The sequence below is a fragment of the Myotis daubentonii genome, chromosome 10, assembly GCF_963259705.1.
Source record: "Myotis daubentonii chromosome 10, mMyoDau2.1, whole genome shotgun sequence".
Taxonomy (NCBI): domain Eukaryota; kingdom Metazoa; phylum Chordata; class Mammalia; order Chiroptera; family Vespertilionidae; genus Myotis; species Myotis daubentonii.
Genome location: NC_081849.1, coordinates 29737058 through 29751692, shown reverse-complemented (window position 1 = coordinate 29751692; position 14635 = coordinate 29737058). Strand labels below are relative to the sequence as shown.

The window sequence follows — 14635 nt, the reverse complement described above, 5'->3', positions numbered from 1 at the left end:
AGTCATATATGTAAAAATGTTTGATAAATGTGCAGTGTTTTTAAGACTATTTCCTTCCTTCCAAATGAACTTCTTGAGATAGGTGTTTCCTCAGCACCTTTTCAAGCCAGAAGTTTGTAGTGATTATGATAATAGCAAGTACAGTTAATATTTATTGAGCGCATAGTATGTTTCGATTATTGCTTAGTACATTACTCATACATTGTGTCATTGAAAATTCACAAAACTCTGTAAAATCGTTATTATTATGACTCCCAATTTAGCATATGAGGAAAATGAGGCGTAGGGAAATTAGATGCTGAGCACGCGGTTATACAGCTACTCAGCAGAGGGGCCAGGACTGAATTACAAGAAGCCTGATTCTAGATCTCTGGCTTTATGCCCAGCCTTTTCCCCTGAATCTATTCAACGCAGTGATCTCAGTTTCTTACCTAAGAAGAATAATGAATGTCAGACCCACTTCTTCTTTCTTGAACTCCCTCTTTCATCATGGTTTTCCAGAATCAGACCCTGGCTCCTCGGCAGGACATGCTGCCCAGGCATCATCCAGTTTGGCTCCTGTCTGGTCCTTGCTCCAGACATTGCCCACGTGCTGTGCCCCAGCCACACCAAACTCCCGGGGATGGCCACATGGGCCGTGATTTCTTAAACATTCATTTCTCTGTGCCTGTGCTTCTAGAGACCTGGACCCTGCTCTTCGTAGTTCATATATTTCATTATGTAAAACCTACCCTTGTAAGTATTCAGTAAATATTTACTGAGGAGTACTGTCTGCTAGAGTTAGCACCAGGACAAATTAATGCCCCATCTGGACCTGTAGTGGAGTAGGAGGAGCAGCAGGACAAATCCTGAGGTCCGGCACAGAAGGACCAATGCTATGACAGTCCTTTGGCATTGCTTCCAATGTATTCATTTATTTATAAAATCTGTTAAGAACCTTGGATGGCGCAGGCATTACTCTAGGAGCTAGTGATATTCCTCTCCTCTCACTACTCTGTTCTAGTGATGGAGATGCATAGATAATTGTGACAAATGTAAATAAATAATAATATAAAGGCAACGACAATACTGGAGTAAATGTTCTTGAGCACTGAAGCGTCAAGTGCTAGAGTAGTAACTGGAGTCGGGGAGGGAGCTAAGTTAGAGTAACCAGGGAAAGCTTCTTTGAGAGGTAACTTTTGGATTTGGAGGAGGAGCTAGCCATCCAGGCGTTCTAAGTGAAACTAGAAGTTCAAAGTCCCTGAGGCTACAAAGAGCTTGTTTTGTTCAAAGACTAGAAAAGAGATCAGTGTTCAAACTTCTCAGACTTCCCTTCCCAAACATTAAGTTGCTGGGAGGGCTCACTCGTCTTACAAGACTTTCATTCATTCCTCTGTAGCCTGTGTGGCTTTGCTGCTCACACCAATCAGCATCTTAAGGGCAGGAGCCACATCTCACTCTCCTTTGAAAGAGCTACTACATGTCATCGTTTCTAGTCCATGAGAGGAACTCCATGAATAGTACTTATTTGAATGAATGAACAATGTGACCAACTAAATTGTCCTGGTCTGGCTCACTAGGGCACATCATTCATTCATTGGCTGCACAGATGTACAGAGAAATCACTGTTAAAGCACAACACGCTCACCTCACCTGGAAGAAGGCTCACCTGGGTGTTTTACTCTCATCCTTATTAAAGAACTTTTAGTTCCAGTTGCCGGGACAGATGTGAGGTCTAGGAACTGTAAACTGTAAACATGGATCTGCTTTCATGTCCCTTGGTAAATTCCATGCTCAGAGGCTCATTAGCTGAGCACACACAATACAGCTAAATAATAATTAGTATTGAGGAAAGCTGCATAATAGAACAATGTTCACACCAATAAGTTACTGGATTGAGGGACCTTCTTTGTTTTTTGACCCCTGAAGATTTTGTGTTTCTTCCTCTAACTCAGTGGTTCTCAACCTTCTGGCCCTTTAAATACAGTTCCTCATGTTGTGACCCAACCATAAAATTATTTTTGTTGCTACTTCATAACTGTAACGTTGCCACTGTTATGAATCGTAATATAAATAGCTGATATGCAGGATGGTCTTAGGCGATCCCTGTGAAAGGGTTTTTCAACCGCCAAAGGGGTCGCGACTCACAGGTTGAGAACCGCTGCTCTAACTTCTACCAGATTGAGAATTTTTGTTTCGTGTTTTAAGTTGTAACTATTGTCATTAGCATTTCTGAGCGCTGTAAAAGTCGTCCCCGTTTATTATTTATGATGTGACAGGCATTATGCTAAACTCTTAGGATGCATGGTCTTGCTTAATCCCCACAGCAGCCTCAAGGAGTTTTGCTCACATTTTACAAATGAGGACACAAAGGTGGCAACTTGCAGAAGGTCAGCCAGCCAGTGGGGAATCAGGTTTGAATTTGAAGTCAGGAAAATCTACGTCCAGAGTTCTTGTCTATTATACCAATGCTTCCCAAACCGAGTGCTTCCTACTCTTTGGGTATTCTAAAAAAATTAATACTTTTGGTTTTTGGTTCACTGATAATCCTCAAACATGAGGATGAGCATGCATGAGGTCATTTATAATGGAGTCATGTCAAATAACCCTGAATCAAGCTTGTCTTTGTGTAGTAATTGCATTGAAGCAAAGGATAACTGTTGGTGCTGCGTTTCTCAAGCCGGGGTCCTTTAAAGGAGCTACATTTCTTGAGAGGAAGACAAAGCAATGCATTGCACCTATTACACCCAGTGGCCCCCCCAGGCAGGACCCTGGGCTAGATCCAGGCCTGCCTCCTCTCCACCGTGAGACTCAGAGCCTCTCTGGTGCTTCTCAGGGTCCCAGGCACCGCTGTCCTGGTAACAGGCACTGCCAGTGGGGACACCTGACACTCCCAGTGACTCCAGCCAGCACTGCACTGATGCAAAAGCTCCAGGAACCTTCAGGGAAATCAAAGCAGGCTGGCTGGTGCTCAGCACACAGAGGCAGGGGCAAGGAAAAACTAAAGACTCTTTCTTGAGAAGTATATGCTATTTTTAGAAGAGCTCATTAGGAATCCAAAGAGCTGGAGGCAGGTGACAGTGTTCCCGGTGTCCTCCTGCACACAGCGGGCAAGGCCCAGAGCTGTTTGGCAGAGGTTCACACATCAACAGCACTCGCTCTAGCAAGGCTTTCAGAAATCGCTTTTATTCTACAGAAAATAGAAAAGCATGATTTTTCAGCTCTTCACTCAGATGCACAAGACTAATCGGTTCAGCTGCTATGAAGGCTGCTGTCTAAAAAATGCAGAGAATCCAGGGGAGTTTCTTGAGATCTCACCTTTGCTGCCACTGTAGACAGCGCATTGGGTGGGTGAGGGTCCGAGAAGTCACCTGTGCGGGGGAGGGGAACATAGCTCGCCTGCTTGAAATCTGGAGGACAAGTGTGGAGATGGGTGAAAGGATTAGTGCCCCGAGCATTTGTGAGACCTTTAATGAGACCTAAAATGCCATATTCCCTAGTACCAAAGTCGTATATTTAAATGATGCATATTTAAAATTCTTGAGGACACTTATTTTCTCAGGATTCTGGCGGCTAGAGGGCTGAGATCAAGATATCTGCAGGGTTCATTCCTTCTGAAGTCCCCGAGGGAAGGATATGTCCCAGGCCTCTTTCCTTGGCTCATGCATTTTCACGTTGTTTTCCCTCTGTGGGTGTCTGTGTTCAAATTTCCTCCTCTTCTAAGGACACCAGGTAGTATATTGGATTAGGGCCCAGCCTCGTGACTTCGTTTTAACTTAATTTTTCCTTAAAAGACCCTCATCTCCAAGTATGTTCACATCCTGAGGGGTGGGTGTTAGGGATTCTACATGAATTTTTGAGGGAGACATAAGTCAGCACATAACAATTGAACAGAAAAATCTGCTTGGGAGCAAATAAGACATGATTGTCGGGCTGTGCCTGCTGAAATTGTAAAGATTCTAGCGTTCATGTTTTCCTCCTTTTTCATAAATAATCATTTAATTTTCCAGTAGCGCCAGTTGTGTATGATTAAACATCAGATATGTTAATAGAAAATAATGATGTGCCAGGTGGGAGCTAGTTTTTATGTATAATAATACATCCCATTTCTGACTTAGGCTACCGAAATAACTTATGAAATTCTATAAGATTTCTGTGTCGTTATTGCAGAAACAAAGTTTCTAAACATTTAACCTCATGTCAGAAGTAAATGTCCTTCTTTCCTGTTTTGGAGTGGAAGAAGTCATGAATTTGTGTGTAGGGAGGTCACTGTCAAGAATGTAAGGTCTTGAGAGTGGTCTACACATTGAGGAAGAGGCAGGAGCTTTTGCTGAACAGATGAAACCCAAACATTAGTCCCCCCATCTCTCTCTCTCTCTCTCTCTCTCTCTCTCTCTCTCTCTCTCTTCTACCTAAGTCCATAGGGTTCTTAAAATTAACTTTGGAAGACATGGGAATGTAGTTAGGGCTGCCAGTACTACCAGGTGTGACAGCATAAAGCAACTGTGAAATCAACCCCATGCACATAAAGACACCACACACATGCATCCTGAATCTCTAATGTAGCAATCAGAAATGCATGCTACTGCACCTGTACGTTCACAGGCATAATTATCCTCACATTCTCAAAGCTACCTATATAAAAGTATACATTCTTCGCAGAATTACCCTTGCTTTAACTATCTTTGCTTCTCTTCCATTGTATTATTACTTAAAAATATATATATATTTTTTTTGCTAAAGGTGAAAAAGACAAAATGTAGCAGCTGAATATTGAATACACACACACACACACACACACACAAGCTTTGGTCTTTCTTCTGTAACTACGTACAAGTGAGAGATCCCTGGATTGAAAGACTTACAGATGAAGCACCCCTGGTTCTTGTCTTCGCTGCTCTTGTCTCTGACTCTTAAAGGAAAAATCCACCAAAACTTTCAGCTTTTTGTTTTATGCTTAATGTTTGAACATTCCCAAATGAAACACTAGGTTTAGCTAATGCATAAGGGTGATGTGGATGCGTTGAGCTAAAAATAGGAGTTTAGCTTGGTGAGTCTTACCTGGTACGCACATGCATATAGGTCAGATGTGGGAGTGACTCCAACACGCTCCTGACTCTACTGTACAAAGAAGTGCATCCTAAAGACGGTCCCTTTCTTGGGCCGGAGAAACTAGACAGCTGACTTGCTTCCCCTGAAGAAAGGGAAATGGAGGACAGGAGGGAAAAGAGGCTGAAAGGCCTCGGAGAGGCATCTTTGGGTGAAGGGAGAAGAGCTTAGTCTGCTGATACTGGTGAGTTGCTTTGGAAAGTAGCAGACTTGTTTAAGGACTTTTATTAAGCTTGTTCTATGCAGTTGATGAAATAATTTCCTCATTTCCTCCACTAAACCTTCCGTTAAATCAACATTACTCACCTGTGCTTTCATCACTGGGGGAGTTGCAGTTAAGTGCTGAGTCACCTCAAAAGGAAATGGGGGCAAAACAGAGGTTCCTTAAAGGGTCTGGACATGTTCAGTTTGTGTCTAGACACAGATGCATGATGTATTTTATTCATGTCTACTTGATATCAGAAAGCAAACATGTAGCCGAAACCGGTTTGGCTCAGTGGATAGAGCGTCGGCCTGCAGACTGAAAGGTCCCAGGTTCGATTCCGGTCAAGGGCATGTACCTGGGTTGCAGGCACATCCCCAGTAGGAGATGTGCAGGAGGCAGCTGATCGATGTTTCTCTCTCATCGATGTTTCTAACTCTCTATCTCTCTCTCTTCCTCTCTGTAAAAAAATATATTAAAAAAAAAGCAAACATGTAGAAAGGCAGATAGTTGAGAGGGAGTGGTAGGTATTGTTATGAAATAGAGAGTTGATGAGCAAAAAGCAAAGCGGGCAGTAAAATAAAGAACAGGTATCAGCTTGTGGGCAACACTGAGGAGCAGCCGTAAGTATGTATGTATGTATGCATGTATTCATTTATTCATAATTCTAATCATATGTACATGCATGCTCCATACATAAGTGTAGAAGTAAATGCATCGAATCCATAAAAGAAGACATGAGGTAGCGGTATTACAAAATAAGGAATCAAAGAAGAAACAACAAAATAGTAGTAACAGAGACATTAGGCAGAACCACATCCAAGAACGATATATTAAGAAAACTTTTCAAAGATTATACTTTTGATTTTTAAATAAAACTTTCCTTCTGGACTGTGGCACTTAATATATGCTACCAATTGAAATGGAAAGATTGGGAAATGTAATGACGGTGCCATGTCAGGAAGGTAGCCTGCATTTGAGGTGGATCCCTGAGTTGTACATTCACAATTCAAAAGCTTTATTATCAGTTCTGAGGCTCAGCAGTGCTGGTGCAAGGGATTAGGTGACTGGGCAGATGATTCTTAAGCACAGACAAGTTCTTTTAAATAAATTCATGAAGCTTTAAAGGGATCTTGGCGATATCCAGGGTTTGGAGCATGTTTACATGGTGATAGTACTGTTTGACAGTGACATGATCCCCTGCCTTACACAGTTCTCAGGATTTGTTAAATGAGTCCCCACAGGTACGCTTTAGTGGTCTCTGTGGCACGCCTCTAGCTTTCCCTGTTGCTCACAATCTTGACCTCTGAATCCGCGGAATCCATTTCTGAGTGTTCATAGCTTCCTCACATATGAATTTTACCCCTTAGAGGGTGCACATCTCCTCTTCCTATTCTAGTGAATTATTATCCCCATTGGTTTAATAACCCAAAGCCACTCTATGTAAATCAGGCATGGATGGTAGGTAACTGATTGATATTACTGTCTCCTATCAATGCTTCTCTCAATCAATCTCTTAATTTAAAAAATGTTTTCCCTATACACAGCAGGCCATCTGAAAAAATAAAAAAGGAAATGAGATAAGCTTATTCCAGAATTCTCAACTCCTCTACTTCTTGGAAAAACATCCCCCCTCAAGATCTTTGAAAATCCTTTAAATTGACATCTTTCTTTCAACACCTATTCACAACCCTATTTCTCCTAGATTTTCCTCATATTGAAAATGGGATTGGGTGTTTCCTTGTACCAACTACAAAGCATTCCTTAAAAAGGCCTATAAATCAATGGAAAAAGAAATGGTGCACACTGTTTGATTATTTATTTGTCCTGTGAGAACAAGTGTACTGTGATCAGCTTTTATATAAGTTTCTGGTAAAAATTTAAATCAATACTTCCTTTCCAGAAAGAAAAATTTGCTAATACATATCAAAAGCTTTAAAAATATCCTGGCTTTGATTCAGGAGATCCTCTTCTAATAATATGCTAAGGCAAAACTGAAACATACAAAGATTTGTCTGCAAAAACACACACTGCATCATTATTTATAATAGCAAAAAGTGAGAACATGCCATGTGACCAACAAAAGGAGAAAGATTATAAAAACTATGGGCAGGAATGTCATAAAGAAATACTGCTCTGTCATGTTTCAAAGTATATACAATGGTGTGGAAAACAATATGATAGAATTGTAGGTATAATATACTTTATCAAACTGTCACTATGTTCCTAGTTAAAGTATATATTCATAGAAAAAAAACATAAATAGAACCTGCTGTTAATCTCTGTGTTATGAAACTTTGAGTAATTTGTGAACATGTATGTTTTTAAATTTTTCTAAACAAGCCTATATTACTTTTAAAACTGGAAAATAGTTAATATGTTTTAAAGAAGAATAAAATAACTCTGCCTTTCAGGCTAATTCTATTATAGATACGAATTATAGAATGGAATCTATAATTCTGTTATAGATTCTCTATAGTAATTCATTCTACCGGTGGATATTCTTTTACATCACCTGTATTTTTAGTTCAGAGTAAACTAGCAGCAAGATTGAAGCCACTCAAATAGCTGCCAAATACCTCGATATTTAATATAACTATATACTCAGAGAGCACTTCACAATGTTAAAAGATGCTCACACAGAGCAATCCTGAAAACATTACTGGTCATGAAAGCTCTGTGGGAGTAGAATTTAGTCTTGTTTGCCATTATATCCCAGCATCTAGAATAGCACTGGATAGATAGTGGACAGAGTGTGTGTTTGCTCAGTCAATGGTTTCCTAGCAGTAATAAACTGGGATCTTATAAGTCATCATCTTACATGATGCTCCTGATGGCCCGCTGAGGAGGCCGTACTAAGTTTTATTATCCCCAGGTTTTAGGAAACAGATGCAGAATGGTTGATCTGCCAACATCCCAGAGCTGGTAAATGGCAGACATCAATCAAAAGCAATTCCCTGGGTGAAGGTTTGGTTCTCAGTATGATCCTAATGGAATTGTTTCCTCATTGCCTTACTGAACAAAGGGCCACGGTGCCACATACTACTTCAGTGTCCATCAGGATTTTACTTTGTATTTAGAGCAAAAATAGTTTATGTAGCATGACTCCTGTGCCACCTTCTCACTACCCCTTCTATTTACTATAGCTACTATGTATTGAGATAATTGTCTGGGCTAAATTTTGAGTTAGCATAGGATATGGTAAGGATGGCACTCCAGGTGCTAGGATTTGTAGCAATATAGGAAGCAAGAATCCATTCTAGAAGTTTCTCTTTAGAAAAGTCTTAGGACTTTCTGAACACTTCCAAACATATCTTTAAACAACCTGTTTCTAGCCCTGGCTTGGTGGCTCAGTTGGTTGGAGCATCATCCCATACACCAAAAGGTTGCAGGTTTGCTTTTCAGTTAAGGCACTTATCTAATTGCCCTTCCTTTACCTAGGAGAACTGAGGGAAGAGGCCCATTCCCAAAGTGTTCCCTGAAATGAACAACCTACATTAGCTATCAAATATCTAGCCCTGGCCTGTGTGGCTCCCTGGTGGAGTGTCAGCCCACACACTGAAGGGTCTCTGATTCCATTCCCAGTCAAGGGTGGGAGGCAACAGATCGATGTGTCTCTCTATCATCAATGTTTCTTTCTCTCTCCCTCTCCCTTCTTTCCACTCTCTAAAAATCAATGAAAAAATGTCCTTGGGTGAGGATTAACAAAACAAAACAAAAAAAATAGTGCAATAGTGTCCAATATTCAGAGTAAGTTCAAACCTTATTAAATGAATGTATTCAAAATCTCATCAGGATGGCATTTATTCAGATTTATGTATGAAATAGGGATATGCTAACCAAATATGCAAATCACTGCTACAAACATTCACTCTTGCCCAGGGAGGAATTTGGAGAAATTGAGACAAGGGAAATCAGAGTTATATCCTGGTGAACATTCTAGATTCTTCCCTGAGGATACCATGCAAGCTGTTGCTTAAAAGATCAGTCAGAGACTGGGGATTATTAACTGTTCAGACATTAAACAGAAAACCATTGACCTTCTGGTATCTTTGAACTAGGAAGTTCTCATCTTCTCACCTTTCATGGATCAAGGGAAGGAGATATTTAAATGACAAACATTGAGATAGTGACAATTTTAAGTCTCTTTGGTATAGAAAGGGGAAAGCTGAGGACAGGCATGAACACAATGAATGCTCATGAGCAGCAATTTAGTAGGATTTGAGCAACCCTTGACCCAGTTGTATATGGTGTACCCCTAAAACTTGAGGGAAGGAATCTTAGGACAGGTGCTTTGTGCAGAAACACTACTTTGCCTAGTTCATGATGAACTTAGAACTCATCTGAAGAGGTGGTGAGGCTATGAATGAATGAAAAAGGTTCAAGCTCTGATTAAGTATAAACTGGGATTTGTACATCTGTGGTTGGCATCATGTTCCCTGTCATCACAAGCCTTAGGGCCCTCCTGGACACAGGCCCTCTAATCCAATGAACAGTGCCCTGACCCCTGCTGGCCACTGCTTTTGTCCCAGTGTTCCTTTGTGGCTTAGCACATTCAATGACCTGCTCAGCCAATATATCCTGGTGATGATGACGAATACTAACTATACAGAGAAATGACCTCTTATTCTCAGTCTATTATCACATTAATGGTAAACTGCTAGCCTTTACTGAGTACATGCTATTTGTGCCATGTTTTTTTCCCAATGGATTTTATACAACTCATTTCATTTGAGTATTAACCCTATGAAGCGGTACTATACTATACCTATGCCAGTTCACAAGTGAGGAATCTGAGACACAAATACATGAGTTCATTTTCCAGAGTCTTATAACTTAGGGATGGGCCAGGATTTAAATTCCAGCCATCCGGCTCCAGAGCCTATACCTAACCCATACGTTTCTGCCACTACTGTGGACCAAATGGGGGAATGTCCTTAGAGGCACTTAGCAATGTCCTTTCACTGGCCAGCCCAGGGATTCTGACCATTCTCATCTTTGGAGTCAAAGCTGACATGTCCTATTCTGTACTGCAGTCTCCTATGCTTATGAAAAGGGAGATGACAGGATGATTGAATGAAAAGGAATAGAGTCTTTCAATTTAAATCCTCATAATTTTATTTACCTGGTTTGGCTCAGGTTGGTACATTCCATTTGCTTCACTCAAGAGTAGGAGTCCTTACAGGGTCAAAACTCCATGTGGGTCAAAGCTGGTCCTTCGTATATGAATAACTGGTCAAATATATAAGCAGAGGGCAAATCAGAATTTTCAAATTGCTCATCAGAAAATATGCTCATCAGCAGACTCATGGGAAGGGAATGTGGGAAGTGAGGGGCTAAACAAAGCTCTTGATAGTGCTCCACTGAGCCAGCGACCTGGCTCCTTTCAGAGATGACTGATGTGTTTCTATTTTTTATTAGGACCCAGAGACAGTATTGTGTATATTAAATGGAAGCAACCAATAAGATCACAGGCATTTATAAGTGTTCACATGGAACTGGCCTGGATTACTGCTGCCTATTCTCATAGACACTCTCCTGGCAAAAGCACACACACACATGCCTTGTCTACCCATCTAATCATTTCATTCCTGGCCAGTTATCGGAAGAGTGGCCTTTCCCCATAGCTTATTAATGTGGTGCTTTTCTTTCTCTTTTTATTTTTAATTGCAGCAGAATCTAAGAAGAAGAAAAAGGAAGGCAAGAAACAGGAGAAGATGCTGGACTAAGAGAGGCCACCTTCGTGGAACATGAACAGGACATCAGCAAACAGGATCAGTTAACTATTGCATTTATACCTACCGTAGGCTTTTTATTCGAAAATTATCTATAGCTTAAGTACACAATAGGCAGAGACAAAAAGAAAAGAACATTTTTGTAGTAGCATTTTTAAATGTATACCATAGTACCACTAGGGGCTTATAATAAAGGACTGTAATCCTATTTAGAAAGTTTACTTATAGTACATGGTAAATGATAGAAAATCGAGGTAAGTTTTTTTGAAGTTATGTGATATTTTCCATTTAAAATCTCGTTTGTTTGTTTTTTACATTTTTTTTCCTTTTGGCAGCAATTTAAATGTTATGACCATGTAAACTACTTCTCTTGTTACGTAATTTTTTCACCTAGACTTTTTTTTCCAAAATGAGAAAAATATATACTAAACAAGGCAGCAATAAAATACAATCATCCTATTTGAGGAAAAGACCTTGTTTTCTGCCAATGGATTTAAAAAGAAATTTAGTCAGTAAACTAGAGTTAGGGGACAGAGCATGCACTAGTTCAATGTTGAAGTTTTTTTTTTAAGAAAAGCATTAAAACATGAAATTCTTTCTCTTGGGCAGAAGCACTTGTTTTCTTGATGAAACTATTTTTCCATCTGAGGAAAATAAAAGACTAGGAAAATAAATCAAAGTGATGCTAAAAAAGGTGTTTTTGTGTGCAATAATTTAATATTTTAACCCTCCTACATTTGTCATCTACACTCCCCCAGTCAACCTGTTAGTGGTGAGAGTTTATCATACAAACTAATTAAATCACTCTTGGACACAAATGTTATAGTGGGTAGACATACCTATATGTCTACATGTCTATATTTTAATTTTCTATCTGTATTTACTGGGTTAGATTGGTGGTACAAAAGTCCCAAAGTAGTCTAGTAGTTCAGTAGTTAGGAAAATGCTTCTTCTATTGAATAAATCTGGGCTTGCACAGCCCAAATCAGAGTCGAAGTAATACAACGCAAAATGGTACTTCGAACTTGGTTTCTAGAAATGAAGAATTCCTATTTTAGTATCTACCATATGAGTGTCAAACATTCTCTTTATGACTCGCCTCATCTGCTGGGCTCTAAGCAACAGGTTTGTCTGTTTGTTATCCTCATGCGAGGACATGCTTAGAGAGAGGAAGGGAGAGTGGGATATCAATCAGTTGCCTTCCGAATGGACCCCAACTGGGACCGAACCCACAACCTAGGCATATACCCTGACTGGGAATCAGACCAGCAACCTTTGGTGCATGCAATGATGCCCAACCAATTGAGCCACTCCAGCCAGGCTTTAAGCAACAATCTTTAAGTAAAAAAGTCTATGTTTCTATTATTCAGAGAAATAGTCTCAGAAATCAGCCGGGATTAGCTTCAAAGCATTTTTCCTGAAAGAACCACCTCTAATTTTAAAGTGATAAGATGCAATAAACAAACAACACCTATCTACTCAAATAACTAAGTCCATTTCAAAATTGATGGCTTCAACTTACCTTGGGCTAGCCATGAAATAATTACACACTGGTCTGAGGATGCAGCCAAGGTATTTTCAAAGCTAAATTATTTTTGCCATCTAGTCAAAGACTCCACTTGAGAGAAGAATATTGAGGAGGTCCATATCACCCAACTAAGTCCAAGCCAGCTTGTCAGCCGGGAGTGGAGAATACACTGACCATTTTATGGACTGGTGCCTAATGAAAGCAGAGTACCTTGTAAAGTGCAAATGGCAGCATGAATAGTGAATGCAGTCCTTTCACAAGCAGACTTCTAATAGGATAAAAGCACTCAGGAGGATGGATGGAGGCGGTGAAAGAAAGGCATTGTCTTCAGTGGAATTTTTGACAGCTACGTCCCATAGGATAGGGATGACGGAAGAGTCTGCAGCAAATTTCTTAGCCTCTCACCTAATGTTGCTTCTCTATCAGCATTTAGCTAAAATAGCAGCCCATGAATCAGGAATGAGCTAAGGTGAGCTGGAACAAAACCTCCCAAAGGAAACAGTCCTATAAATAATCCAGGTGTCCCTCCTCATTCACAGGGCAGGGCGGGAAGCCAGGGGTTCTTCGCTGTGTGGACCATGAATCCTAACAAATCATATAGTAATAACTCCCTGATTCTCTGTTAAAGCAAGGGTTGGAGTGCTAATCTCCACCACATAGGGTATGAAATTAGACTTCCTCTAAGTCTGGAGAATTATTCTACTCCAGCCCCAGCTTTAAACATCTTGCTAAATCACCCTAATGTATTGAAACGCAAATACAGAAGGACAGGGTTCAAAAATCATTGATCCCCACAATGGGAAAAGACCATTATCAAGCATTTCCTAAAGTTCCCCAGCAAATGCTCGCTTCCAAAATGTTCTGAGTTTTATGAACTTTACCCTAAAGTTCATTAAGCCTTGATGAAGGAAAGGGAAATGTAAAATAGTCAACTTGTTTTCTTCAGTAGCCTTAGAGTGAGAGAAGCTTTCTTTCCAATAATTAGGAGGGCATAAAACAGCCTGGCCCAAACCCTAGTAAAACAATTCTTCAGTGACCAGAAGGTGTCCTTGTTTAGCTCAGTGACTGAGTCCACCGCATTATACTCTGGTAGACTTTCTGACTTAGCCTGAGTGCATGGATGCTGTCCCACTCATTATATACAGATGTTATCAAGAGGAGGCTATAGGGGGAAGGATATTTTTTACGTCATATATTCCTGGATGACATCTTAACATCTTGTTAACTCTAAGAGAGGAACGCTAAACAGAACTTAATATTCTGAATATTTTACTAAGTAAAGTTCTATTAAATTGTATGGGTGAGCATTTAATTAAATTAATGAGTTTAATAATTAAGTTATTTAATTAAGAAGTTAAATAATTTCAGTTGTTCGTTCTTGACCACAAGGAGTCTTATTTAAGGAACAAAAGGCTACAATTCTTTTCAAAATGAGAATATAGATCATTTCTTTAGGAATAAGATATACACATTTCTTCCCATAATATGTAACCCTTGGTTTCATAGTTCTGAAAGTCTTTAATTGTTTTATAACTTCTTTAAATGAAAAACAGAGGTAAATATGCTGTAAGAGGCACTGACTGGGGAAGTATAAAATACCACTTTCACAAACTGTATTATTTTAAAGTACTTCCCGAACATTAAAATCAGAACTTTATCAACCTTTAGTTATGGGATTTCCTAATGGAGTCAAGCAAAGATCTTTCTTCTCATTAATCTTCTCCCAAAATAATAAGGTAGACATCCTTGGAAGTGGGATATCAAAGGTTCAATCTCCTTTCATCTTTCCTGGCTTGCTTTTAATTTCATTAGTTTTAATCCTTACGCTTTCTTTTAACAGTAGAGTCAAGCAGAAGGCGAGGGTATAGGGAAATAATTTTCCAACACTTCTCATATAAAATTGAGTTATAGATTCTTCTTTTGGGGTAAAACAAACTCTTCACTGTCTACAAGGTTATTTCTAAGTTGCAAAAATTCTCCTCCCATCTTTCCCTGTATTGCCATGTTTTTCTCCTGAGTTCTCCCACTCAATCCTGGTTGCCATAATCAGAAAGTGAGAGGACACTTTATTCTTGCATCTGG

The 14635-nt window shown here is 39.8% G+C and overlaps 1 protein-coding gene across 2 annotated transcripts in view; it reads left to right on the top strand.

Annotated features, from left to right (window-relative positions):
- PTN (pleiotrophin) overlaps positions 1–11718 on the top strand; it is a 94042-nt gene extending 82324 nt beyond the window's left edge. Inside the window, exon 5 of one of the 2 annotated variants that reach the window (XM_059711892.1) lies at positions 10967–11718. In XM_059711892.1, coding sequence (XP_059567875.1) covers positions 10967–11019 — 53 coding nt within the window. In that variant the 3' untranslated portion in view covers positions 11020–11718. Of the gene's footprint in view, positions 1–10963 lie in introns of both variants that reach the window. The other variant, XM_059711891.1, reaches the window with a different exon arrangement.
- The last annotated feature ends 2917 nt before the right edge of the window (positions 11719–14635 follow it).